Source organism: Notolabrus celidotus, chromosome 17 (genome assembly GCF_009762535.1).
Source record: "Notolabrus celidotus isolate fNotCel1 chromosome 17, fNotCel1.pri, whole genome shotgun sequence".
Classification (NCBI taxonomy): Eukaryota; Metazoa; Chordata; class Actinopteri; order Labriformes; family Labridae; genus Notolabrus; species Notolabrus celidotus.
Genome location: NC_048288.1, coordinates 21991511 through 22019019, shown reverse-complemented (window position 1 = coordinate 22019019; position 27509 = coordinate 21991511). Strand labels below are relative to the sequence as shown.

Below are 27509 nucleotides of genomic sequence, written 5' to 3'. Positions count from 1 at the left end.
CTAACCACACTTTGACAGGTGGACAGAATTTTTTTTTGGCCCGGGATTGGGACGGGACAAGGTTTTTTTTCTGTGGGAGTGGGATGGGACAGGAGTGAAAATCCACTCCCGTGTCACCCTCTAATGTACGCTGTCAACACCTCTTCAATGTTTAGCTACATGTCTGTAGAGGTGAACTGCAGGCCATGACATAATGTCCCCGGCAGAACCTGACAGACTCTCGCTATCAGACACATTGACTGTTGGAGACAAGTTTGATCAAAAGACGCGCAGCAAAAAATAGCGTTAAAAGTTTGCAGTGCAAGTATTTTTGGACTTCAAAATGAGAGATCTAACAATAACAGCTTTGTTAGACCTCATTGTAGAAAACAGCTCGGTGTGATTACACCTCAGATTGTTCGTTTGGGTGTTCGGACACCTTTCTGGACTTCGTTTTCAGGTGAAAGATTTATGTTCAGTGGAGAATAAGTGGGTCAGGCATTTTGTTGAGATGGTTAGCATTAGTGGCAAGAGAATGAGTCATGTCAATGAGACACCACAAGAATAGAATTGTGTTTGCACAAACAAAATCTGGTTTATTATGCTTGGGCTGCTGATGTCAAACATCACTCACGTGGTAATATAAACTTTACACTGGTTAGTTTGTTATTGGAAAATGAAAAACTGTGTCTGCTTCCTTCTTGGGCTCGTTTTTTTTAGACTAACGGAAACATTATTACCATATTCTCAATAACATTGCTGCAGCCCACACCAGGTGACTTTGAGAGAGTCAGAGCATCAGATCTGATTTCCGCTGGTTTCGAAGATGAAAAAAAGGCCTGTCAGGGACCTCTGATGTGAGAGGTTAGGGGCCTCAGAGGGCTCAGTGCTTCTGTTTATCAAAGCTGAGCTTCCTCCTGCTCTGCTCTGCTCAGGGCCACAATTAGCAGCATATAAACAAACACACACGGACGACAGAGCAGAGCAGGCTTTCCTTTACAGTACAGGAATTGCAATCAGAGCTGGTTTCCACGGAATCACTGGAATCACAGGCAGGTTTAAAATCTTTGACATCATTTGTGTCTTCTGTGCACAATCTGTTCTTTTGTGGCTCCTCAGAAAGCCCATTGAGTTCCTCTTTTGAGTATTTATTCAAGCGACTAAGTGTCTGAAAAATTGGTTTATTGTCTGACTGGGTGTTTAGCGTCTATAACAGCTAGCGCTCATTAGCCGTGTGCACTAAGCTTGTGGCGATCCATCCATTCTAGCAGACATTTACCTCCCGCTCTGGGACTCGGGGTTGCTCTTAGATGGCAATGACGGATCGTTCCAGCAGATCTATGTTGTTATTTTCCAGAGCCATCCTCTTTCGCTCGCTAATTAAAAAGATAAGTTGGGTTTAGAGATAACCTGGCATGGATCACCCCTGTTGGCATTTTACATGACGAATGACCAGTGAAAATAGCTCCTCAGTGGTCTGGCCACCACAGAGAGAGAGAGCCAGCCAGGGTCAGGGGAAGCACAGACTCTCTGACTGTGAGTATTTAAGAGCAGTTATTCATAATGACTTCCCAAACATACCACAGATATCAGTCAGTTCACATTGCGTTATAATCGAGCAGCCACTGATGTTGGGGAAAAATGAGGCCAAATAGGAAGTGCAAAAAAACTGAAGTTCCTCAAGTGTCTACTTGAAGCTGGCTCCAAGAGCCAAGACCTTATTAGAGTCCACATTAAGAAGCTCATTTTTACAGCAGAAATAAACATGTTTACAGCCTGCTCCATGGAAACTACACTGTATGCGGGGGATTTTTTTTTTAAATATAATGCATCCATTAAGGTCACATAAAGACGAGGAGTTGTACTTAATTTTGCATAGTTAGGGGCCTGGCTGTTGACTGACAGGAGAGCGCATTGATGTTGTTTTCCAGGATGCTTAAAGCCGCCTCAGCTCCACTTCTTTACCTTTGTTGACGTTGATTCAGCATTTCTAATAAGGCGACCGCCATGGTTGGTCTTCTTTTTTTTATACTTTATTTTTATTTATTTTCATTTTAGGAAACAATTATAGTACAAAACATAAACATTTTCAGGGGCATTTCTAGTATGCAAGTCCTCCCTCTTAGTCACTTCAAAACAGTTCAGTTATTTGTTGTTCTCACTTTCCGTGTATGTGGTCCATTCCCTCCAGTTCTTGTCGTGGGTATGTCCTCTGAGCTTTAGTTGGTACGTCAGCGTTTCCATTACATAGATATCTTGAATGATTTCAAACCAGTGCTCTTTCTTCGGGGGTTCCACTTTGTAGCCACGGTTGGTCTTCATAACACCTCTTCAGAAACTAACAGGAGATGTCACATTGACTACATCAGTGTTTAAACAGTCTATGGTTATAATTTGATAATTGGGCACTAAATATCACATGTATTTTTACATGAGTTTAACTATTGCAATAAGCGAAAGTTGCCTGGGAAAACCGTTGCTGTTTTGCTTTAGTTAATAACTTAGAGGTAACAACCCCTTATTACCTCTAACCATAACTTCCTTAACATCTTTTAATTTATCATTTTAATATTATTTATATTTATTTATTTATTCATTCATTCATTCATTCATTCATTTATGGGACACTGGTGGACTAGCGGTCTAAGCGCACTGCATACAGAGGCTACAGTCCTCGTCGCAGGGGTCGTCGGTTCGATTCCCGGCCGGTCGACCATTTCCTGCATGTCTTCCCCCCGCTCTCTACTCCCCACATTTCCTGTCTCTCTTCAGCTGTCCTAACAAATAAAGGCAAAAAGCCCCCCCCCCCCCCGAAAAAAAATCATTCATTTATTCATTTATTTATTTAATCATTCATTCATTCATTCATTCATTCATTCATTCATTCATTTATGTATTTGTTTATTTCTTTATTAATTAATTAATTTGTTTGTTTGTTTGTTTATTTGTTTATTTATTTATTAAATTGTATCTTTATTTGGAATGGACAGGTAGATACAACAGTATAGCAACTTGAGTAAAAGTAAAAACAAAAGTCCTTCCAATTTTGTTTGTTTTGAGTCCAGAAAAAAACACAGAAAAAACACAACATCAGCCATCCTGGAATAAGATTCCAAAGAAGGTAAGGTCATACACCATGAATCAGATTTTGCTCATCCATTATAGTGTCCACACTTCTCTGATAACTTAAATTTCCCAGCAATTGTGAAAAAGAAACAATAATAGTGGATACACAATGACCTCTTATGGACAGACCTGTTGATTTGCTCGGGATGAACTCTGCCAGAAAAGCTTCACTTATTCACTTAAAAAGAACTTTGTTTCATTCATTTTAATGACATTTTTACTATCTAATTACTAATTTGTATTGCTATTTTTAGTGTTTTTATTTATCTTAGACTTGTATCTTTACCTTTTTTTAATTGTCTCAACTAGTCATGTTTTATCTTTTATTTACTTCTTTCTTAACTATTTCCCTTTGTTGTTTATTTATCTACATTTTATTGTGATTGGTGTGCATTAGTCTCTACTTTTAAAACCATTTCTTTCTATGATATCTCACACTGGGACACCGGTATTGAGCTGTTGTGCGGTAGGAATGCAGAGTGATGGTGAAGCTGTGTTGGAGCAGAAGGTTGATATAGACGGGGTTATAGTTAATCTTTTCTTACTCTGTCCATTCTGACAATCATACACACTCGTTACGTCTCTCTAATGGAAACTGATTGAAGTGGTACCTCTCCTGTTTAACATCCATCTATTCACGGTAGAAGGTTTCTCTCAACAGTGGCAATGGAGAGCTTGATGTATGATAGAAAACAAAATAAATCTCACCATTACTCCTCTTGGAACAAGAGCAACCTTAGATCATTACAGAAATATCTTCCCACATTAATTAAAGGAAGGTTACAGCACCCTTTAAATCATATAATAATACACTAAACAGACACTCACTACAGCCTGAGGCCAGTTCATGCAGCCAAAGACAATTCATTTCAAATCGATCAACAACATTCAAGGTGAAAACAATGTGGGAGTCTTGATTTGTAGCTTTGAGATCCTTGTGTGTGCTGCTAATGGAGAGGCCGTGGCGTGCTCCATGGCTGGTCTGCAACAGCGCAGGCAAGTGTTTACTCAGTCAGTGTAAGTACAGCACAGAGACGACTGGGAGGTTTTATCGACTGAAATATTCATGGTGTGATGAGATATTGTGACGCCCGTCCTGTGGTTTTAATTGGATGTTGTCCATGGCACTGCCTCCCAGGGTTCCCGGTTACAGAGAGGGCTTCTCTGGTGTGGGTTACCTGTCTTATCTTTTCTTTTGCTTCAGTCCTTCACTTCTTTTTCTGCCCCTTTATCTCCTCTCCTCCTTCACTTTCCTCTCCTCCTCACGCTTCTTACCTGGTCTCTACTCCCTGCCTCCCTTGTCCGTCCATCTCCCCCCTTCACTGCGGTCGATATCACATCCATAATGAAGGCATGTGTTACGTAAGAGCAAATCAAGCAGTAGAAGGCTCAGAGATGTGCAGATAATATACAGCAGTGTCTAAGGCACCATTATGTTCACTCCCGTTGTCACCTGGGATACAAGGTGGCATGTAGGACGTGTATGTGTGTTATTGCCAACGGGTTTCAAAGATGTCATTCAGCTTGTAGAACACCTCACCTGCCAGGCAGCCATGATGGATAAAGGGGAGAAGAGAGAGCAGCTGGGAGGGAGGAAAGGGGGCAGCGGTCCATAGGAGAAGCAAGAAAGTGCAGCGTACATACATGTACTAATGGACCTCGTACCTTCATGCAGGCATGTGACTCACTGCATGCAAACACCAAGGACACTCTGCCCTCTATGAGCCCCTGCACCACACACATGGGGATTTCAACACACACATGCACACACTCCGAGCACAATCATCACTCTATGGAATATTTACATTCCTGTCCTCATGTGAGGAAATGATTCCAGGAGGATTTCACTAATGTATTATTTCCATAATCCCTCATATTTTATCATATTATTTACTTCACACCTGTTGTATTTCAATAAGGCACGAGTGGACAGTGGAAGCCTTGATGAAGGAGTGTGCCACCTCTCCTTGGGGCTGCTGATGAATTATACTCTCGTAGTACTAAGCCTCACTGAGCACCGCTGCGGGTTTGAAAAACCACAAGTATCATTCAGATCCAAGCAAATCCAATCAATCCCGCTCCTCTCTTCTGTTGTTGAAGGTTGAAGGTGAAAAGGAAAGTGCTGCGTGACAAATGTGATTTAATCCTTAACAGTTATTTAATCTTGTACTGTGAGTTTAAACCATAGACTGTATAAATAATGGACGTAGTATCTATGACCTCACCCATCTGTTCCTGAGTGCTGTTTTGAAATCGACGGCAGCAGCCATATTGGAAATGCGCAAATCAGCAGAGTGTGACGTAAAGGGGCGGAGTTTGAGCCTCCTAGCCAACAGCTATGTGTTCCCGTCCGGGAGTCAAGTCAGTCATGTCCTTATTTGGGCAAAAACTTGTAATCTTAATATCTTCTGAACTATCGTGTTAGAAAAAAATTCCCCCCCCGTATAGAGTGTGTGCCGATAGAGAAATTAGCTGCGTAGAGCCAAGCTGTTTTTTGAACCAGGCTGTAATCATGTTTATTAATGCTGCAAAGATCTTTTTTGAATTGGTGTCTATGTGGTTTCCGGTGTTTCTGCAGCCAGCCTCAAGCGGATTCTCAATGTATTGCAGTTTATAACACTTCAGCATGGGCTTCATAGTTTGAGACCGGAGGTTGCGGCTTGGTTCAAACCTGTTGTTGCTGAGTTTTTAGGCCACTTGGGGGCAGCAGAAATACATCATGAACACGGAATTAAAATATCACCCGATAGGTCAATATGGCATCTTGTTATATATAAAATTAAACAAATGAGGCGCAATGTTTGAATCATGTCAGCCACACATAAGTCCATCTGATATAAATTCAATATTTACCTGCTTCGTTTTGGTCTCAACCACCTCCTAGGGGACTTAAGCAGCTCAATGCTCCACTTTGTTCAGCAGCTAGTCACTACCTTTATGTAGTATTTAAACAGCTGCCTGCTGCAACCAAAAACAGCTCTGTGAAAGCAGTGACAGTGGAGTGGAGTAAGAAGCAGAACATTTAGCAGCTCAAAAGCAAGAAAAAAGGGAGTTAAAATATCATAATTTCTTTATTTCTTTATTTATTACGATCCCCATTAGCGTCCACATTGTGGTTGCTAGTCTCCCTTGGGTCCACACAACAAAACAAAACAAAGAAAAACAATTATTTAAAATCACACATTATCCATAAAACAAAGATGCAATAGCAGCCAATTATAAAAATCAAGAATGAAAATGAAAAATAAACCAAGTATCTGAGCAAATAAATGATGAGTAGCATTAAACTACAAAATAATGGAAACAAAAACAAAATTGTCACAAACACATGGCACCAAAAATTAATAAAACAAAGACTTTCAAAACAGTGATTACATAAAACGTCTATGAGGAATTCATCAGCATTTGTTTAAGTGACTTTTTAAAAGAAAATCTGTTTTTGATCATTATCATGTTGGTGGGGAGTTGATTCCAGGCAGAGGAACCTCTAAAAAGAACAGACTTCATCATACAGTTAGTTCTAGGACTTGGTGTTAGCACATAAGCAGTGCTCATATGGCGTGTCGTATACCTATGATTAAAACCAGAATATTTGAGTCTATCACAAAAGAGCTGTGGTGTGTTATTCCATATAACAGTTTGTATAAATGACATGAGACGTGATTTTAAATTAGCCTCCACAGTTAGCCAATATAATCTTTTATGCATCTCAAGCACATTAGTATGAAAAGAACAGTTAAGAGCCAATCTGGCTGCTCTATTTTGTACAACTTGAAGTTTTTTTTAGATGTTTTTCAGCAGCACTTGACAAGACAAGCTGACAGTACTCAATGTGAGACAGAACAATTGACCTAACAACATCTTTCATGACAGAAGAATCATGAAGCTAGCACTGCAACATTGAATAAATGATAATATTGCCTTCCTTCTTGAGGATGAAGAGTGTATTTTCAAATGATTACAAGGTTGCTTCTGTGTATTTTTGTAAACACTGTCAGAGAGCTCCATGATAAAAAGAAGCGGCCGTTCAACACTAAATGAAGTTGGCAGCTTGTAGCGTCCCTTAATGTGCTGTATCAGCTGAAAAGAGGTGGAAATGCACAACATTTTATTTATGAAGTATTAAATCAGTTTTAATCTCCAGGTTTGTTTGTTTTGAAGAGGAGAAAATCTCAAAAACTGAAATAATTCCCTGTAAAATCCTCGAACAATGAGCATTGAAGGCTCTTCTTGAGACTGTGAGGTTTATAATACGCCATGTGCATGCTCATGCATCGCTCTGAATACAATAAATCAATTTTAGGAAACAAAAGCAGTAAGATCGGGCTAACAAAACTGCAAATGTGAAGTCAGGGGATCTACTGACGTGATGGTTGATATCGACATCTTTTAGGTGGCAGCAGTTCTTGAATTAATTGTCAAAAGCAGTCATTTGTTGGTGAGAACAGCTGATGTAACAGCTTCTAGATGTATTTAAATGTTATAGTCCAGTATAGTTTTTTAACCCTCCTGTTATCTTTGTTTCTCAGGAACAGCATTAATGTTCCTGGGTCAATTTGACCCGGGGCATATTCAATTATCCAAAAGTGTCACAACCCCAAGAAATCCGAATACACATTTGTTTTAATCTAATTTTTAACTCCATTACTAACCATTTAAATCAAGATTTAGTCCATTGGTGTTCTTTAATTTTCACAGATCATGGTTCAATGAGAATAACTCACTCATTTTTCATTAAAATTAATTTCCTTTTTTTTTCATGTACATTGGAAAGCCCTAAATATAAATATAATACTTTTACACGACTTAGATTTTTGTTTAATTTATTTTAAATTTTGAATATTTTTATTTTTATGAAGTGATGTTGATAAATTAACACAACTCGTTTTCGGTCATTTGCTGCCCAGATTTTTATGCTGCAATTTAGCTGGTTTGGAATACATATATTACCTAAAATAGACTTTTAAAAGGGTCAATTTGACCCGCAACATAACAGAAGGGTTAAAAGCTGCTTTACCAGGTTGTTTTGAAGTCATTATGTCCCCTAGTGGCCAGAAAACCAGCTATTGTATCTTTGAAAATATAGGAAGAAATGTCCCACTTTGCCTCTAGAAATGTCCCACTTTACTGTACTTAAAAAGAGAGCGGTAGATTTGTCTGAATATGCATGTATTAGTGTTAATGTTTTATTTATAGGGTTGCTGAGGGAAAATTCAGATGTCAGACTACTACGATGAAACCAGCCAGATCTGAGTGCACTTTAAAAAGCATTTATCAAAACCTGAACAAGATCCAAATAAAGTTGCAGCATCAAAGCTCTGATCTCGAGGGTTCTGTTTGGCTCGGAGCAGAAACTTACACACCCCTTCCTCTCATCTCGCTCTCTTTCATCTGCAGGTAAATATTTAGCGTGTGAGGCTACGCTGGGAGATTACTCTAAGCCACTTCACTGTGCATTCGTTTCGGCTTTTCAGCTGACTCCTGTCATGCTTGTCACACAGTCAAAGGCAGAGCAAATGTAATCTGGTTGAGGGCATGACCATGTTGCCAACTGTTGAGGCTGGCTCTGAGATTATGTCCAAAAGCTTTTATGTAATTCCTAAAGGGGTGTTTGTCTTACGTGGGTATATTCTATTCTCTTCTTTTTTCTGGTGGAAATGTAGCTTTAGAGGGTTTGGGTTTGAGAACACATGGTTCTCCTATTACATTTTTTACATGACGTGACCTTATTTAATCTTATTCAAATCCCCTTTGTACAAAATGTAATGCTCCATTATGGGTAGAAGAGATTTGCTGTCACTTTGTGCAAATGTACCTCCGCTTGTAAAAGAGGAAGGTTGCTTTCTCATACGTGTTTGTTGCTTATATTGTCGCTCTCAGGAGAATGGGAAACATTTCATTAGCTGCTGCCATTATCTCAATGGAGCGTTTGTGCCAAAGAAGAAGGTCGGCAGTGATGGGATAGGAGGGCCTCGTATCGATTCAGCTATTGTAAAGACTGTGGGATTGATTTATGAACCTTTTTATACAAGTGCTGTTTGTGACACTCAAGTTACTGTGAGACGAGAACAGTCCTGTTTTACTAGTGGTGTCGAAGTGGTGATTGCTATTGACACGTACATGTAGCACCACTCTGAGTTGTAAAGTGTTTTAGCCTGTAGCGGAGAGACGGAGCTGCAGCCAAGTCATTCATGGAGAGAGCTTTTACACCTTGCAGAAAGATGAGAATGACGGCATGGCAACAGGGCACACAAACATCAACACTTAGAGGAGTCGGTCCAAGTGTGTTCTGATGTCTGTTCTTTTCAATAATTTGACAGCCTTTTAATTAGGGATGCAACGATCCTACCTTTTAGGTCCTGATACCGATATCGATACCTGGGCTTTGGTATCTGTCGATACCGATACTAGCCGATCCGATCCTGGTGTTGATTTAACAATCTCTATTCCTTAATGTGAGGATAGAATCATGTTTTGGCAACTTCAGGCTTTTCTGACTTGATGGTGAACTGTACCTGGGTTCCAAGTGCTAAACCAGAGGGTGGAATCCCTTAATTTCAAGGATCCAGAACAATTAAATCCAATAACCTGTCCGTTTTTTCACACTCCGTCAAAACATTACCGCTGCACATGTTGCAAGTTTCCGGCGGAGTTGCTAGCAAAAGAAGTGTGACATGCACCTAAACTGCAGAGCCTCGTGGTTATCCTGTGTTAGCTCCACCTGGCAAAAAATGCACAGACTGGCCAGTGCTTATGACGACGTAGGAGACGCACATGACTGATGACTGATACCCGATTTAGCTTTTTGAGTCCGATTTAGCTGATATCTGATACCAGGATCGGATCCCTACTTTTAATATCTTTTGCACAATCTGACATCTTCATTTTTCCCCCTTCCCCTTTCGTTCCTCCCACCAGACCAAACCAGTTGCATTTGCCGTTCGCACAAATGTCAACTACAGCCCGAATCACGATGATGACGTTCCCGTGCCAGGCATGGCTATCTCCTTCGAGGCCAAAGACTTCCTCCACGTCAAAGAGGTGAGCCGTAACTTTTCAATAAAAGACAGTAATCCTCAGGGGAATTAAAAAGGAAGGACCATAGGGGAAAGGAGGATGCTGAGAATAAATATCTGATCCTCCTGTGTAGAAATTTAATAACGACTGGTGGATAGGACGCCTGGTGAAGGAAGGCTGTGAAATCGGTTTCATTCCCAGTCCTGTGAAGATAGAAAACACTCGTATCCTCCAGGAGCAGAGAGCCAAACAGGGCAAGTTCCACTCCAGGTAAAAAAGACTTGTCTGATGCCAAAGATATACAAGTAAACTCTACTGAGGCTTATTGATATTAATGTCACTTACAATAACTTTCTGCTTCCAGTAAATTGGGAGCAAACTCATCTTCTAGTTTAGGTGAAGTCGTTCCTAACTCTCGGAAATCTACTCCTCCTTCCTCTGGTAAGCATGAGAAGCACTCCAGTTTCATTTCATAGATTCTGTAGCCTTTTAAACAAACTTTAAACAACAGAATTGAAGTAAAATGTAAAATGTGTTTCCAAACTGTCATATATTTTGAACTCCTTCAAAAATTTCATGTTTCCCTGTTATTTAAATGTTGAAATTGCCATAATTGTACCTTTTTTAAATGTTCAACACAATTTCCCATGTAGAAGCAGACATTGTGTTCCTGTCATGTTTAATGTACTGTGTTAACTGTGACCTCCTGTCTTCACCTGTGTGACGGTACCCTTGTCTGTCTGTGTGTAGCTATTGATATAGACACCACAGACTTAGACCCCGAGGACAATGAGCCACCAGTCAACCTGCGCTCCCCTAAAGCCAGTCCAAACACTGTCATGTCACCCCTAGCAAAAGAAAAACGAATGCCTTTCTTTAAGAAGGTAAACCTTGGACTCACCCGCCCCCCCCCCCCGTCTTCTTCTTCTCTGTCTGTCCGCACGGCTCAGACTAAACACCTGTGGCTGCCTCTGGTCTCACTCAGCACCTGTCCTCTTTGTCCACGCCATCGTCCTCGTGCCACCTCGTTCCTTAGCATGCATGCCTGTTCTTAACCGCTCTCTTTCTCCTCTTCCGTCTCACCACAGCTAAGCAGAAGCAGAAGTCGGTAAGTTTGGGCGTGTAGTGCGTCAGCTCTGCAGGGTTTCGGGGATGACCTCCGTGGTCTGAACACCCTCCATACGATCCCTCTGCAGAGATTCAGCTCCATGCTGACCTCTCACCCTGCTCACTGCTCCCGCCAGCCTCTCTGTTGTGTTTGTTTGTTTGTTTGTTTAAGTAAACTTGTAGTATTGATTGAGTGGGAGCTTAGCGTGAACAACTTTTTGATAAACTAGAGTCTGTTTTATCAATCAATCAATATTTATTTGTAGTGGACCAAATCACTCATCTTAATCCACTATGAGCAGAGCACTTTGCAGCATTTAGCAAGAAAAAACATCCTTTTAACAGGTAGAAACCTTGAGTAGAACCAGACTCATGTTAGACAGACATCTGCTGAGACTGTGTTGGAAGTGGAAAGAGGGATAGAGGAAGATGCAGAAAGAGAGAGATGATCGTGGCTATCTGAACTGGAAAAACAGCTGGATTGGTTCCTTCTTGGAACTTAAACATGGAATTAATTGTGTTAAAGCTTCTTTAGTTTATTATATGGGAACAGAAAAAACTCAATGTAATCACAGTTACCTGCAAAATCAAAAATCCAGCACATGACCAATTTAACATGAAACCAATAATAATAATAATAATAATAATAATAATAATACTTTATTTATATAGCACTTTTCAACACAAGTAACAAAGTGCTTTACAGTGGGCAAAAAAACAAGAAGAAGTGTTTAGCAAAATGAAGCAATACAAAATTAAATTAAATAAAAGCTTAAAAACACTACACACTTATAAAACAGACATCCAAAGCTTGATCCGTAAGGCAACTGGACTGGTAGAAATTCTTGAAGACGTGTCACCTCTCCTCCGAAAGGCTTCTTCAGTTCAGACTGGGGAAGAGCTCGAAGATACCAGTCCAGTTGCCTTACAGATCAAGCTTTGGATTACCATGACCTGGATGACTGAGAACCTTAACAGACCTATAAACAGACCCTTCAAATCAGAGCTAAAATTAAATAAAATCACACAATAAAAGCTTTCCTGTAAAAATGTGTTTTGAGTAATGACATAAAACACGGGACGGACTGTGCAAGCCTGATCTCCTCTGGCAGCACTAAAAAAGTCGGCCTATGTAGTGTTTAGAATTAAGTAGTACAGGTTTAGTTTTTTAAATCTTTTGTAACATTACTTAGCAGAGACGACATGTAGCGGTCCTAACATCAGTTAATAGGTTGTAGTGTTTTGTGCTGTAACCTAATTTGCTCTCACCTGCTCCGCTGCTGTTGCTAGCATTGCTGGACAGGATCCAATATGTAATAAATATCCATGTTGTGTAGCCTGCTGAATTAGCATTTACCAATATGATGGGAATGGAAATAGCTTTACCTCACCTTACAGTTTATGGTGTCAACAAACAGAAGCAAAATGTGCAGGCACTCTTTCCACTGATTGATTTGGCATGATGTGTGATCAGTTTGCCTCATGTAAGTGAGAGTTAATAACTGTTGTCAAGGGGTTGTGGAGGGGTTTTGACCAATCATAATAAAGCATCTTACACAGCCGGAAGATTATCACACTGTCAATATTCAGATATTCTCTCATTATGGAGTCTGTTACCTCAAAAAGTTATCTAATGTTGTTTATATAATCTGCTTAATAAGGTCAGTATCAACACCTTCACCCATCAGGCTAATCTGATCAGAGTTTATTGTGTAGACTGACAACCTTGTCATAAGCAGGTCTATTATTTCACATATAACCGAAGCTGTGACGCAAACTGAGCTCCCACTTCGTCACAACATCAAGTTTTACTGTGTCTTCTTTTTCTTTACTTCAGTTTTTCAGTTGTAGCTTCAGTGGTAGCCTTTCTTCCCTCCTCCTTATCTTTCCTTTTCCTTAAACTTTCCTATGATTTAATCACATCAGAACCATAAAATGAGGAAAGTTTTCATCTGACGATCCATCATAAAAATGGAAGTTTACTGTAATGCATTTTTAATCAAATCAAAGCTGGGTTGTGTCTTCTTTTGGCCGACTAAGACGTCTCGTTTCATGGTTCACGATGTTCCACTACTTTTTAAAATGTCTTGTTCTTTGTTTTTTAAACCCCCTCAAGTGATTTGTAATGGTGTCTTAGGACTTTGTCTCCATAAATTAGTGTAACTGTTCTTCATCCTCTCCTCTCTGAAGGCGGAACACATTCCTCCGTACGACGTTGTGCCTTCTATGCGGCCTGTGGTTCTGGTTGGACCATCACTGAAGGGCTACGAGGTACAACAGAGCCTCATTTTAAACACATTACTTCTGGGAAATTATCAGATGTATTTGTTGACCCATGTATTTGTTAATATCTGCCTTTAATGATGTGTTCACAGGTTACAGACATGATGCAAAAAGCACTGTTTGACTTTTTGAAACACAGATTCGAGGGACGGTAAGTTTGTGTGACCTTTTAAAAACACAATCTCTCATCCCACTTCCTTCCTCAGTCTGTCTTCCTCATTCTTCCTCCCTCTCTGACTCTATAGGCCGGTATTTATCTGTCCCCCGAGGTTAGCCAAGGGAGTGTGTAACAAGTTTGTTTGGCCTGGAGATGTGTGCTGCTGCTTTAAATAGGCCCTCTCCATGTCCTTAATAGGCCATAATGGGTCCTAGAGCAGAGCAGGATTCTCCTCACTCAATGTTGAGTCCATCCACCCTTTTGAAGTAGAGAGGCCATGAAGTTACACAATGTTGAGACCCAATCAGACCACCAGCAGCTAGACCAAATCCTGTTCATTCCTTTTGAGCATTGTTCTTAAAACACTGTTTTACTGACAAGTTTGAGACAAAGGGCTCTCAGTGACGTCACCCATTGGTTTCTGGAGAGGTGTTATGAAGCCTAACGATGGTGGTTGTCATACTGGAAATATGCCGCTGACTCTAACTAACTTCTAGCTGACCTAGAAACAAATAATGGAGATGAAGCAACTGTTGACAGCAGTGAGTTTTATTCAAAGTGCACCAACCAAGCGGAAACCTCCGGTCTAAAAATATGAGTCCAATGTGGAAGTGCTAAAAACTGCAGTTCTTCGAGGATCCGCTTGAGGCTGGCTCCGGGAGTACCGGAGTACACCAATTCAAAAAAGCCGATATTTACAGCAGAAATAAACATGTTTACAGCCTGGTACAAAAGACAAGTGTAGTCTGGATAGCTCATTTCTCGATCGGCTCACACTGTACGGGGGGTGAATTTTTTTCTAACGCAGCAATTTCGAAGATATTGAGATTACAAGTCTTCCAATGAGAGGCACAGCTGACTTGATTGACAGGCGGGAACACTGTAGCTGTTGGCTAGGAGGCTCAAAGCCCGCCTCTTTACGTCACTATCACTCGACAGCAGCAATATGGTTCCCGCCGACGATTGGCCTCAAAACAGTGCTTCAGAAGCAGATGGGTGATGTCACGGGTACTACGTCCATATTTTATACAGTCTATGGCGCCAACGCAGTGAATTTATGCACACACAAATTAACACCCATATTAGACCACTGATCACAGATTTAAGTTTGAGCTTCATGTGGAAGCCAATGAGCTGTAGCAACTATCTATAAACCAACTTTAAGCACGTAGTATAAAATATGGATGTCTTTGGTAGTGTCATCACCCATTGGTCTCTGAATGGGGGGTCATGACGGTTAAGGATGGTGGTCACCATAACTAATGACTCTGACTTGCTTCAGGCTAAACTAGAAACCGGTAGAGAAGTGGAGTTGAGGAACTAGCGTTTTTTTTATTTTGAAGTTATATTGTTTGGGCTTTTACACCTTTATCTTTAGAGAGGAGAGGACAGTGGATAGAACAGTTAACTGGAAGAGTGAGTGAGGGGGGGGAATGACATACAGGAAAGGGGGCGCCCGCTACATGGGTTCGCGACTTAACCATTACCTTTTCTGCTTGGTAAACAGCCTATAAATATGCTCACCTGTCTGGTAAATCAGCCTTGCCCCTAACTATGTCTAAGCATGCATGACCCTTTGTTGTACCAAACAACGACACAAGTACAACACGCCATGAGGGTCAAAATAGCCTGGCAGTCGGCAGAAATGGGCGAAAGTATGAAAACAAAACTTCACATGCAATACAAAATTTTCCATCGGCCACTGGTGGGTGTGTGTTTTTGTTTTACACACCAAACTAATTTTTTACCCGGCATTGACGCCTGGTGGGAGTTAATTTTACACCCTGGGGTTGGCCTAGCCATTTAAATGCCCTTGCCATATACAGAGGCTGCAGTCCTCGTTGCTGGTTTCACTCGCGGCCTTGTCCATTTTGCTGCATGTCTTCCCCCACTCTCTGCTCCTCACATTTCCTGTCAATGTTCAGCTGTCCTATCAGTACAGGCATATTTTAAAAACTGTTCTACATGCATGAATTCAAGTCATTCTTTCTGATTAACTAAATTTTGTTATCACTTGTTTCAGAATATCAATCACTCGCGTCACGGCGGACATCTCTCTTGCCAAACGCTCGGTCTTGAACAATCCCAGCAAGCACGCCATCATTGAACGCTCCAACACACGCTCCAACTTGGGTATGTTTGGACTACAAATTACTGCAGTGCCTGGGAACATCTGGTGTTTTGATTCATAATGTTTTCAAGGAGACCAGCTTATGTAGAAAAGGAAGGAAACGATTAAAGAAAAAAAACATAGTAATGATAATTCCTGCTGGCCAAGAGCGGCCTTGACCGGTTTTCTTTTGTTAGGAATGAGAGATAGAGCAAAAGACCCTTGATAACACGTTCAGGAACCACTCTGACTCAGCTGAGGTTGATTGGGGTTTAGATGAGATAAGAATAAAAAGATTCTTGAGTCAAACCGAGGTGACACGGCTAATTTTAGCTTTTGTATCATCTTAAGCATCAGTCAGTGCCTGCAGCAGAGTAAGACGTCCCGGGAGAGGCATATACTGGAGGCAAAAAGTGTATTTCAAATCAATAATTCATCACTAAACAGAGCCAACACACTACAACTCAATGATCTGACCTCAGTCTTTTTTAACAATGTGCTCCTGTCCCAGAAAGAAAAACTCAAAGGGAGCTTTAACCATTTCTCCTCCACCACTACTGTCTATTAAAGATACATTAAGACTGAGCTAAAAAAGAACCTCCCGTATTTAACACAAAGCTTTTTAAATTAAGCCAGAGCCGCCTGCAGTCTATATGGAACACTTTATCTGAAAAACATCCATCTTAACAAGCCATTTTGTGCTCCACTGAGCCTGAAATCTTCATCTTCCTGGAGAAAACTGACAAAAGAGCCAGATTGAATCACTTGCTGCTACCTTAAAAGCTCATTCTCATTAATTGTGTTTGAGTCCGAAGTGACGTTTTCTCGATGTAAGTGAAACTTCCTGGGTTCAGGATGCAATAAGTTATTTCAGGAAATCTCTCCACTTCAAGCAAGAGAATGTATCTGCCCCCTTGTGCATATTTCAGCTGTAAATGTACACTCTCAAACACGCCTCAAAGCCTCAGTGAGCTGTTTGGTTGGAATGTTTTCATGTTATCGGCTTACTTCAGACTCTGTCGTGACTGGGAGTCATCACACTTGGCCATGATTTCACTCAGATTTGGAATCAAGCCCCACTGTGATATTTGTGGGATAGTTTTTGCAGTTGTGTCGTCATCTGTTGGAGTCGGGCTGTGTGAGATGTTACAGTGGGTTTTTGTTAGATGGAGCAGATCACGTTTCATTGTCCCTCTCATAGTCTCTTAGTCTGGTCACGCAGCCGGGTTATCTTTTGAATATTTAAGTCTCGACAAGCGTAAAACCAAAATTAAGTCTTGTTACTCAGGATACATCTAACAAAAATCATTACATCTGAATTTATTAAACACCTTTGAAAGCGAAAGCTTCAAAGGGTTTTGAGATCAAAACAAAATAAACATAAACATGAAATATTAAACAGGCGCTGGAGTAGAAAGATAACAGGAACAAAAGAGAGATCAAAAAGAATCTAATCTGACATCTGATTCATGAACTGTTGGTCCTTTGGTAAAACACAACAGTAATATAGTTGATATATTGTAACACTCAACATTCAGTATATAAAAAACATGAAACGTGTTACTTCTCCAAAGTATTATCCAAGATTGAGGGGAATCTGAAGACAGAATTTTGATTGAAAGGCAGTTAGTAATATAACTTGTTTATTTCATGACTTCATAATTTGAATAGAATTCATAAAGAAGAAACTAAAGTAAAATCAATCTATCTTACTCATTTTGTCTCCTTCAGCTGAAGTCCAAAGCGAGATTGAGCGGATTTTTGAACTAGCCCGGACATTACAGCTGGTAGTTCTGGACGCCGACACCATCAACCACCCATCACAGCTGGGGAAGACGTCCCTTGCCCCCATCATAGTCTACGTCAAGATCACCTCCCCTAAGGTGAGTTAAAGTAACATCCTTGACAACCTGCTGATGGAGCCGGTCAAGGTGAGATCAAAGGAAAGAAGAGAACAAAAATATGCAAATGTGTTGTGTACGTCCATTCTGACTAGGGATGGGAACCTTTCACATTTGAACCGATACGGTACCGATACCCGGTACCTGGGAATCGGTACTGGTACTCAATGGTACCAATTTTTGGTACTTTTACGTATTTATTTAATTTAACATGAAATGAACAGAAACAGGATTATATAGGTGATTAGATATATTAGCTGACACATGCTCGTGGCGTCGAATTGCTCTTCCGGGAGTTTATCAATGAACACACGTGAACGCCTGCAGAAAGGAAAAAGTCAGTTCTCCGTCTCTTTATAATAACAGGACACAAAACGTACTTGTTGGGCATTCCAGACACAGGAACGGTTATAAACAGGGCAGGTAGTCGGAGCGAGAGAGTCCGTCTCAACCATAGACTGTAAATAAAAACTCAACTTTAATCCACCTGCAGTTCTGCCTCGCGGTGAGTGCACGAGTACTATAACCGATAAAAGTACCGAATTCGGTACCCATCCCTAACTGTGACAGAAAATAATCCCACTGTGATGATTCTTCCACGAATGGTTTATGACCATGATGTTTGGCTTGTCCTTGGATCTCATTGCTGCGGTGTGGTGTTTCTGAGCTGGTCTCCTGGCAGCTGCTGACGATAGGCTTCAAAACAGAGCTTTAAAAACAGATGGGTGACGTCACGGATACTACTTCCATTTTTTAAACAGTCTGTAGGCGTTTTTCGACTGTAGGAACTTTACCCCGGAACTAGGGACTTTACCCCTGAACCACGTGCGTTTCGACCGGAGGAACCAGGGTCTAAATTTGGTTCAGGGGTAGATCATCTCCCCCCTGAAAAACCCCTGCTTGGGGGGTAGTACTTTTCAAAGGTCCTGGGACTTTCAGTTGAATGTAATGGTGTTTGTGGAGTTTACACAGTTGTTGAAACACAGAGGGAGTTCCTGGGAATGCATAGTTGTTTAGTTTTTTATTAAGATTTCAAAATATTATTTAATATAATCTTTTTTTCTCCATACGTCCCTCGCCTGATTTGCACAATCCACCCAGGACTTCAGCCCACGGTCGAAATACAGACAACAATGGGGGAACAGGAACCTTTTAGTTCCTGGGAAAGTAGTTCTGGGGGCTAAAAGACCCCGGAACTCTTGGTCGAAATGCACCTTATGGTAGCTACTTATCTGAGAATTTGTTTCAAGAGATATCACTTAAGTCAACAGCAGCTTAATGTTACATTGACTGCTAGTAGTATAACACATGTCTGTTGAAGAGTTTGTGGTTAAATTGAACAGTAGTAAAAAGGAATTGTAAAAAAGGGACACTATCCAGTTTAGCTTAAACCAATTTCTTTAAAACCCTCCATTGTGAGTCTACGGTCTGAGGGTGTAATGCCTAATCACTTTAGTCAAATGAAGTTGAATTACATCAGAGAAAGTTGACATCCTACTCCAGTTGCCTCAGATTTAGAGTTTGTGTTTGAGGAGTTGTTTGATGCATATAGAAAAAAAAGTCCTGCCACTTTAATCTGGATTATTTGGGGTGAATTTGTCTCAAATTTTCAAATAGTTTGCCACTTTGCGAGTCGCAATTTAACACTTATTTAAATAAAATCACGTGAGAAGGTGTACGGAAAGAGGAGGATTCTCTGGTGGGGACTTTTAGACATCTCTAATGTGACAGATGGCCTAAACTTTAAACTCCTTTATTGTAAGAAGTCACAACCAGAGGTGAAAACTATGACGGCCTTGTGTTTACAATGTTACTTTTTAATTGTGATTAAAAATAAATCTTTTTAAACGACAGCTGCATAAACCATTGTTAGACTTAAATGTACAATAATTACCTTTAAAATGTACAACCAAAGAAGCCATCTGTCTTCCTGATGTATAGACTTTGATGTTGCCCGTGTACATCATCAGTTTACTTCAATAAAACAACATGACCTTGTTGCTCTTTGTCCTCAACCCGCCCTCAGGTGCTGCAGAGGCTCATCAAGTCGAGAGGCAAGTCTCAGGCCAAACACCTCAACGTCCAGATGGTGGCTGCCGACAAACTGGCTCAGTGCCCTCCTGTAAGTGTCCTCAGTGGACCCTCACTTGGATCAGTGTTTTGAAACATGGGCTTTTATTCTTTTGGAGATGGTTTTTGGCCATATTTGAGTTTTGTGCATGTCTGAAGTCGGATTGTTTCTGGGAACTGGAACATTTGTGCCAGTTCTATTTCTACATTTCTGTAATCTGCTCAGTTATTAGTTGAGAAAATGAAAAAGCACTCTCTGCATGTGAAAGTGAAGGCTTAATGTAACTCTAATAGCAGTCCATATCTTTAGGAAATAACAGTTTTTGTGTTGTTTTCAGTTTGCTGATTCTATCATTGCTCTGACATTGTGTTGCATAAAGATTTGTATGTTATTTTAATTTAAGATGACAATAAACTCCACTTAATTCCTCCCTTCCTCCTGCAGGAGATGTTTGACATCATCCTGGATGAGAACCAGCTCGAGGATGCTTGTGAGCATATGGCTGACTACCTGGAGGCCTACTGGAAAAGCACTCACCCCACCAGCAGCAGCCCCCCTGACCCAGTGCTAACTAAGCTGCCCACAGCCGCCCTGCCCTCCAGTACAGGCCCGGTCTCAGGCGTGCAGGTAGAAAATGCAGAGAAAACTCAAGCCAATCAAAGAGAGCAAAGCAATGCTGATACACAGATCAGGCCAAGAAGCGAAGGAAGGAGCACTTGAGGGAAAAACTGCAGAAAGGTTCAGGATTTGTCTCAGTAACACTTAGAGGCAAAGTCATGAAGGAATATTAGCATGATAAGACAAACAGAAGCAGCACATGCAGATCAATTAGCATCACAATGCTCCAGATCTGTTTGCATGTGTTAAAAAAAAACATGTTTACATTTGTGGCAAAACTTCCACCTATTCATTAAGATAACTGTCTCTAACTAATCCTCCTATTATAGTATATGTACAGTCACATTCAAGAGATGATGGGAGGAGCCCAATTAGCAATACACATCTGTCAACCTTTTGCAGTAACTGGACCTTGGTTGTAAATATTAGGGATGCACCTTAAATATTCTGCCGAAAATGGCCCAAAAGTGCATTTTCGTCCGAAAGACTTTTATCACTCAAACAACACGGCTGAAACAGAATGTTGTGATGATGTAAGCAAAAACCACGGCCCGTACACACTTGTCTGGATAAGTGCCAACATGTCTGCATCCGTTATTCCTTTAATTGCAGCACTAAAGCGTCTTCTAAGCAAAGAGGTTGAGACGGACCACGGAGTGAAAACAATGAAAAGTACACTCTTAGAGTCTGTCAGCACACGGTTCACTGAGATCTATTCGGATGCTCTGCACTTAATCGCGACTGTACTTGATCCGTGTTATAAAGATCATTACTTGGATGTGGGAATAAAGCAGCCTGCATGAGAAATAATCCAGGCCACGATGGATGCGGAGAACCCGCTTGGAAATGGAGAACAGAGCGCAGAAAAAAGGACTTGTCTCTCTGAACCAGATGAGGGGCATGCACCCTCGTTGTCTGATATGTTCAATGAGATCCTTGATTTTAGTGAAGTTAGTACACAGTCATAGCCATAAATACAATGGTAGGAGAGACCGGGGACAGTTGTAACATTTTTGACATTTCTGTCTAACACTTTGAGCTCTTTTAACCCAGTGTGTTCAAACTGCGTTTCAAACTAGCTTCAAGTGTCTGCTAATAAATTGCCTAGAACATGCCTGTGCAACACAAACAGAAAATGCATGGCTTAATCTCAAATCCAAGGAGTGAAATGTTAAAACTGTCCCCGGTCTCCCTACTAATAAGGCTTAATCATTCTTAGTGTTTCGGTTTTCGGCTTTGGTTTCCTCATTTTCGGTTTTTGGTTTCGGCCAAGAATTTTCATTTCGGTGCATCCCTAGTAAATATTGTAATAGTTGTGCACTGAAAAAATACTACAGTACAAGTTAAAGTCATGTATTGAAAATCTCCCTCTAGTCAGAACACAAGGGCTGTTTACCTGGTGATTGTGCTTCAGGCAAGGGCAGCAGGACAAACCCTCAGACAAGAGGTAGACAGGAAGAGATTATGATTACCTGAGACACTTGTATTCTAAAGCAGCTGTTTAGAATGGGATCATTAGATCTGTATTCTTCATGGTTAGATTGACATTTTTATTGCGTGACATTGTCTGTGTTCACGTGTGTGAAGATGTCATATAACCCCTAACCTCTACCCTCTCTCCATCCTCTGCCATCACAATGGAAAATGTAAGACTGAAAATGAGGAGTACCCAGAAATGGAGGAGGAGGAGGAGGAGGAGGAGTGAGCATGAGGTGATGTTAGTGTGAAGAGTTTGGAGAAAGAAAAATCAACAAGGAGCCGCTCTGTTTCTTGAAAACTAAAAATATCTTTAACTTTCTTCAAAAATCTTCCTCCTCCAGGATTGCCTTTAAATGGGTGGTTGATGAATTTTTCAGTCTTGTGTGCTCATGCGTCTTTGGTTGTGTGCACAAATGCAACATGCACTAGAAACGTCCAGGTTGGAGTGAAATCTGCATGTGTGTGTGTTTTTTGCAGTGTGTTTTCTCTCTTTCTGTCACCCTCCTGACTCTCATGTGTTACTGACCTCAGGGCGGCGGTGCAGAGCAAAGAGGGGACAGAGCAATAGAGGAGAGGAAGGGCTCCAGAGAGGATCACCAGCAGCACCACCATCACCATCACCACCACCACCACCAGAGCCAGGACCAGGCTGATGCTGATGCCGAGGCTGAGGGGGAAGGAAACGAGGAAGAGAGGCCTCTGAGGACGGATGCCTCAAGGAGAGCTCAGCACGTCCACCACCGTTCGTCTTCCACCAGGACTGAGCACCACAACCACCATCACCACCACCACCACAGCAGTCGAGCCCGGGGCCTATCCCGGCAGGAGACTTTGGACTCAGAGACCCCTGAGAGCAGAGAGAGCCGAGAGAGCAAGGACTCTGCTTATAATGAGCCACGTACTCAGCTCCTCCACCAGGAGGAGGAGGAGGACGACGAGGAGGAGGAAGAAGAGGAGGACGAGGATCTAGGGGAGGGGCACCCCCAGCAACAACAGCGTTACGAGCCACTGCCCCACCGGGACCACAACCACCATCACCACCACCACCATCACCGGGGTGGGGGCGAGGAAGCTGGCCACAGCACGGGACACCACCGCTCGAAGGAGCGCGAGCAGGACCATAACGAACGGAACAAGCAGCGCTCCCATCACCACCGGCCGGGGCGCGACCACCACCATCACTACTACGACCGGGACAGAGACAGGGACCGAGAGGGGGAGGTGGCTCCCAAAAAGAGGGGTGATGCAGGGGAATGGGCCAGAGACTCCTACATACATCAGTGACAGACCAAATCCCTCTGAAGCTCTTTGGACTCTCCTCTTAAAGACCATTCTGTTCTCCCATTGTGCTGCTACACCCTGAAACCACAGCATCCTATTTATGTACACTTCCTTTGTAAATGCTGTTGCATCTTTTTCAATGGCAGGATTTTGATTACATAGATACAAATATAAATATATAAATATATGTATGTGTGTATCTATGCATAGACGTTGTTTATGTGTGGATATGCATGAATATTCTTAAATATGCATATTTTAAACCTGTGTTTGATAAAGCATGACAAAGAAGCAGAATTTTTGTCTGTACTGAGCTGTGCTTTCTGTAAAAAGAATTTTTATTATTATTATTTGCTTGCAACCACTTGAAAAATTTGTTACGAAACGGTTGACTAACCAAGTTAGTTTGATGCTGTTTATGCAGAGGTCTTTGACTTGAAGTATAGTTTGTCATTTTGGGTCATGCACATATTCACTTTCTCTCCCAGAGTGACACTAAGTTGCTGGTTCATAAATTCACCTAGCTGAGCCTTCACTATATTACAGTGAAACTACAAACAATATGAATGTAGGGGATACATCAAAACTGATACTAATCATTTCTTACCACTTCTCAGTTGATCAACTAAAAGCAAATGGACAGGTAATACCTGGAGGGACATATTTCATAGTAAAACTACATTTCACAGCCTATGTTAGCATCGTTGACTGTATATCACTATGGACACCGCGCCTCCATGTCCTCCTATTGTGAGAGGGAAGCCAAAATAAACTTTACTTAACATTCCAATTAAACAGTAAAGACTGCTTAAAGCTGCTGTTGGTAGTCACAGAGTAAACATCTGTTCAGAGAGAGGGACTTGAATGTCAACACTATCTCTCCCAACCAGATTTCCTCTTAGCCCCCCAACACAGATCGGTGTGTGCAGTCATGATAGTGCCGGACTCATAACGAATCGGAGGACGTAGTAGGGGCCGCCCCTTAACCAATCAGGACAGAGGATTGGAGATTAGCTATGATTGGTCCGTCATAACGGGAACGAGGGGATTAATAACATTGCTTGATACAAAGGCATTGGAAAACACAGAGATTTTGCAACAGTCTCAAATTACTCCACTTACCAATGAGTACCGATGGGTATTATGACCTTTTCTACAAACACAGCACAAAATAAGTAACGTTTTTTACACCATACCTACCAACAGCAGCTTTAAGTTGGTTCAACCTATGATGAAACAGATCCTTAGGTTGATTTTAAACAGAAACTCATGGCAAGTGTTTACGTTTTCTCTTGCTGGTCTTCCTCCTCTACTTTGCTAATCCGATAAAGAGCAGACATTTGTCCACAGAGCTATCAATCCTAATGCCATGTCCCCTCTTTTTGGCATCAATAATTAGAAATAAACTTCTTCAAGTAAAGTTAACCTGCAAATAAATTAGAATGATACAAATTACTAAAAATGACAGAAACCTTGTTTAAGAAAAAAAAATTTGACATATATTTCAATTTTCAAGTTTGACCCATGTTCCATCTGTCACTATGGAGGGGGCAAGCTTTAAAACCAAACTGCATCCAATCACAGCTCTAAAAGTTTTGGCTTCTCTCTGGAGAGCTGTTCGTCTGTCCATGGTTTTATACAGTCTATCATACCATTCAACTAATTCCTAGCTAACATTCCTGTAAGCTAGTTTATAATATTGATATTAGCATTCAACGATTCCAAGCTAAAAGTAAAGTTAGCAAGCCAACATTACTGTTAGCCTGCTAAAATTGCAGTTAGCTAGGACTCATGTCATATTTTGAAAACTATCAAACAGTAATGTTAGCTTGAAATGGTTGAATGTGAATGTATGCTGTTTGCTAACAGTAGCTAATGGTTCATACAATGTTTAGCTTGTAGCATTACCTTCATAAACACAGGATTAATATCAGGATGTTTTCTGAGACTGCTTTAATTTTAGTAGTCTGAGATTACAAATTGAGATTACAAATTGAGATTACAATTCCTCTTCTGTTTGTTGGCTAACTATAATTCAAAGCTAACAGCAGCTTCGGTTTGAAAGGAAACATTACATCTGACTCAAAGAAAACAAATACACCCACCAGCAGTTAAGTTCACTAATTAGCCATGCACTTTGTACCTTATGTTAGCCTACACAATAAGTCTTTAAACTAACCGTTCTGGTTTAATGGCAAGGCCTACGTCAAGCTAACTTAACCCAACCAGCTGCAAACATTTGATATTTGACAGGCAAGAACAAAATGATTCAGTTTTTCTGTTTTTTGCAAACAAAGCAACAAAGCTAGCAAGAATGTCCCCCCTAATTTCGGACTACTCCTTCATTTTATCCTCATCACTAATCGCTTAATTTGTTGTTTTAAAGTTCTGCGTCCACTTTTTCAGACATTTGGTTCTCACAAATTTAAACTACATTTTAGATGCACCTCCGTCTTGCCTCGTAGACTACTGCTAAAATTCTCCTCTCTCACATGCAGTACTCTTCCTATGGGTCCAGAAACACTTTCTATAATAACATTGATACACCCTGCAATTTTACTGACTCAGATTTGTTCCAAATGAAAGCTATTTGATATAACATTGAAACTCACTGCAGGTCTTTCCACCTAAACTCCATTGAGGTAAATATTTTAAGTCTAAATACTTTTCTAAAGAATGTTTTTGATCCCCACATCTCTCCCGCTTGATAGGCTACTTTGAAGAATGTTAATCTCAGGAGATCTTTGGTATGATCTTCAAAACCAACTCAAACATCAAATGATTACCTGGCAAAAGTCGCGTTTCCACCACCACAGCCTTTTCCAAAGGGACTGGAGTTTTTTGGAGGAACTTTGCGTCCTATTCGCCAGGGTCTAAATTTAGGTCCAAGGACGTTATGAAAGTCCCATTTTGGGGGATTTGTACTTTTAAAGCTACAGGAACTTTTGGGAACATTTCGTATTGACTGAGCTCAAATAGCATTTGATTTCAGCAACCATATAAAAATGTGCTTCCAAGAACCAGTATGTTTGTTTATTTTGTTCATTTTAAAGCAAACTAGGGTGACAGAAAAGGCCTGGAACAGTTGTAAAGAAAAATGTTACGGCCTTATTTAGCATTTTTGCTGAGGACAAAATCCAGTGAGAACTGGTAACCACAATGATTTTGGTTTATATGATGTCATCATAGTTGTATAGCTGACAAATGACACTGCCCTTATTTCTTAGTCACCAACAGACTTATTAGCCTGCTCTTTGCAGTCATACAAACGACAGTGGAAAGCGAAGAACAAGCTGAAAGTCCCTTTTTGTAGTTCCTGGGCTAAAAGGTTTTTCTACTTTGGTGGAAACGTGACTTTAGGTAGTTACGTTTTCTATTCTTTGCCATTTGCTCATTCACTGAGTAGGATCCACTTCATACAGAGTCAAGGTGTTAGATTGATATAGTAAATAATGTATTTATGATATTTAAAATCTGAACTGAGCCCCTCTGTGTACAAAGTCTTTGGTGTTTGCCTGACGATTGTAATTATATACAACTACTCCATTTCTATGCTACATTGGTAGCATTACAGGTTTTTTAACAATGTACATGTGTATGTACATAATGCATAAATATGAAGAATAAAGTTGGCAACAAAGGACTGGTGCAGGGGGGGTGGGATAGGGTGGGGGGACGAATTGATGCATGCTTTGTTAGAAGACCCAGCCAGAGAAGGGAAGCGGTATCTAAAAATAGCCGTCTGAAAACTCTGCTGAAAAATTGAGGTAGACTCACCGGTCTGCCTCCTTAGTTGTCATGACAACACCGAGACATGAATGACAATACTGAGGGGATGTGCCTAAAATAGGAAGCTGCTTCCCTTCCCGTATACACACACACACACACACACACACACACACACACACACACACACACACACACACACACACACACGCCTCCAAACAAACAAACACTCCCAGAGAGGCAGCTGATTTGATCCCAATTTGAAAGTTAAAGGGAACGTCCTCCGGTGCTGCAGAGGTCTCTCCTTACATAAAGTGAAATGAACAGATGCAGTGAGCTGGCTTTTCCCAGACAGATGTGTGGATGGCCTGACAATAGTCTAATGGTTTTCCCAGGAAGAGAGGATGAGCCGGGGGTCAACGCAGAGGTCCTCAAAATGCTGGACAACAGGAGAACGAGCCAGATGGTTGTGACTACCCGCACAAATGAAGAGACCCTCTGCATGAAACTTTTGTTGGTACCCGTATTTTTCTAAATTTGCACTAAATAAATGACTGATGACCGTATTTAAAAGTAACTTTAATAGTAAAAATGTGAGTGTGTGTTCCCTCTGGTGAACTCCACAAAGCATCAAGCAGAACAAGAACTAATTGG

At 41.0% G+C, this 27509-nt stretch overlaps 1 protein-coding gene across 3 annotated transcripts in view; it reads left to right on the top strand.

Annotated features, from left to right (window-relative positions):
* The window catches only part of cacnb2a (calcium channel, voltage-dependent, beta 2a), a 94458-nt gene extending 67688 nt beyond the window's left edge, over positions 1–26770 (top strand). The window contains exons 3-13 of one of the 3 annotated variants that reach the window (XM_034706208.1): positions 10024–10146; positions 10256–10392; positions 10487–10563; positions 10873–11006; positions 13420–13500; positions 13605–13663; positions 15693–15802; positions 17511–17662; positions 19707–19802; positions 20196–20378; positions 22380–26770. In XM_034706208.1, the coding sequence (XP_034562099.1) occupies positions 10024–10146; positions 10256–10392; positions 10487–10563; positions 10873–11006; positions 13420–13500; positions 13605–13663; positions 15693–15802; positions 17511–17662; positions 19707–19802; positions 20196–20378; positions 22380–23132 (1905 nt within the window). In that variant the 3' untranslated portion in view covers positions 23133–26770. Of the gene's footprint in view, positions 1–10023; positions 10147–10255; positions 10393–10486; positions 10564–10872; positions 11007–11210; positions 11231–13419; positions 13501–13604; positions 13664–15692; positions 15803–17510; positions 17663–19706; positions 19803–20195; positions 20379–22379 lie in introns of all 3 variants that reach the window. The other 2 variants (XM_034706206.1, XM_034706207.1) reach the window with 2 other exon arrangements.
* Positions 26771–27509: the final 739 nt, after the last annotated feature.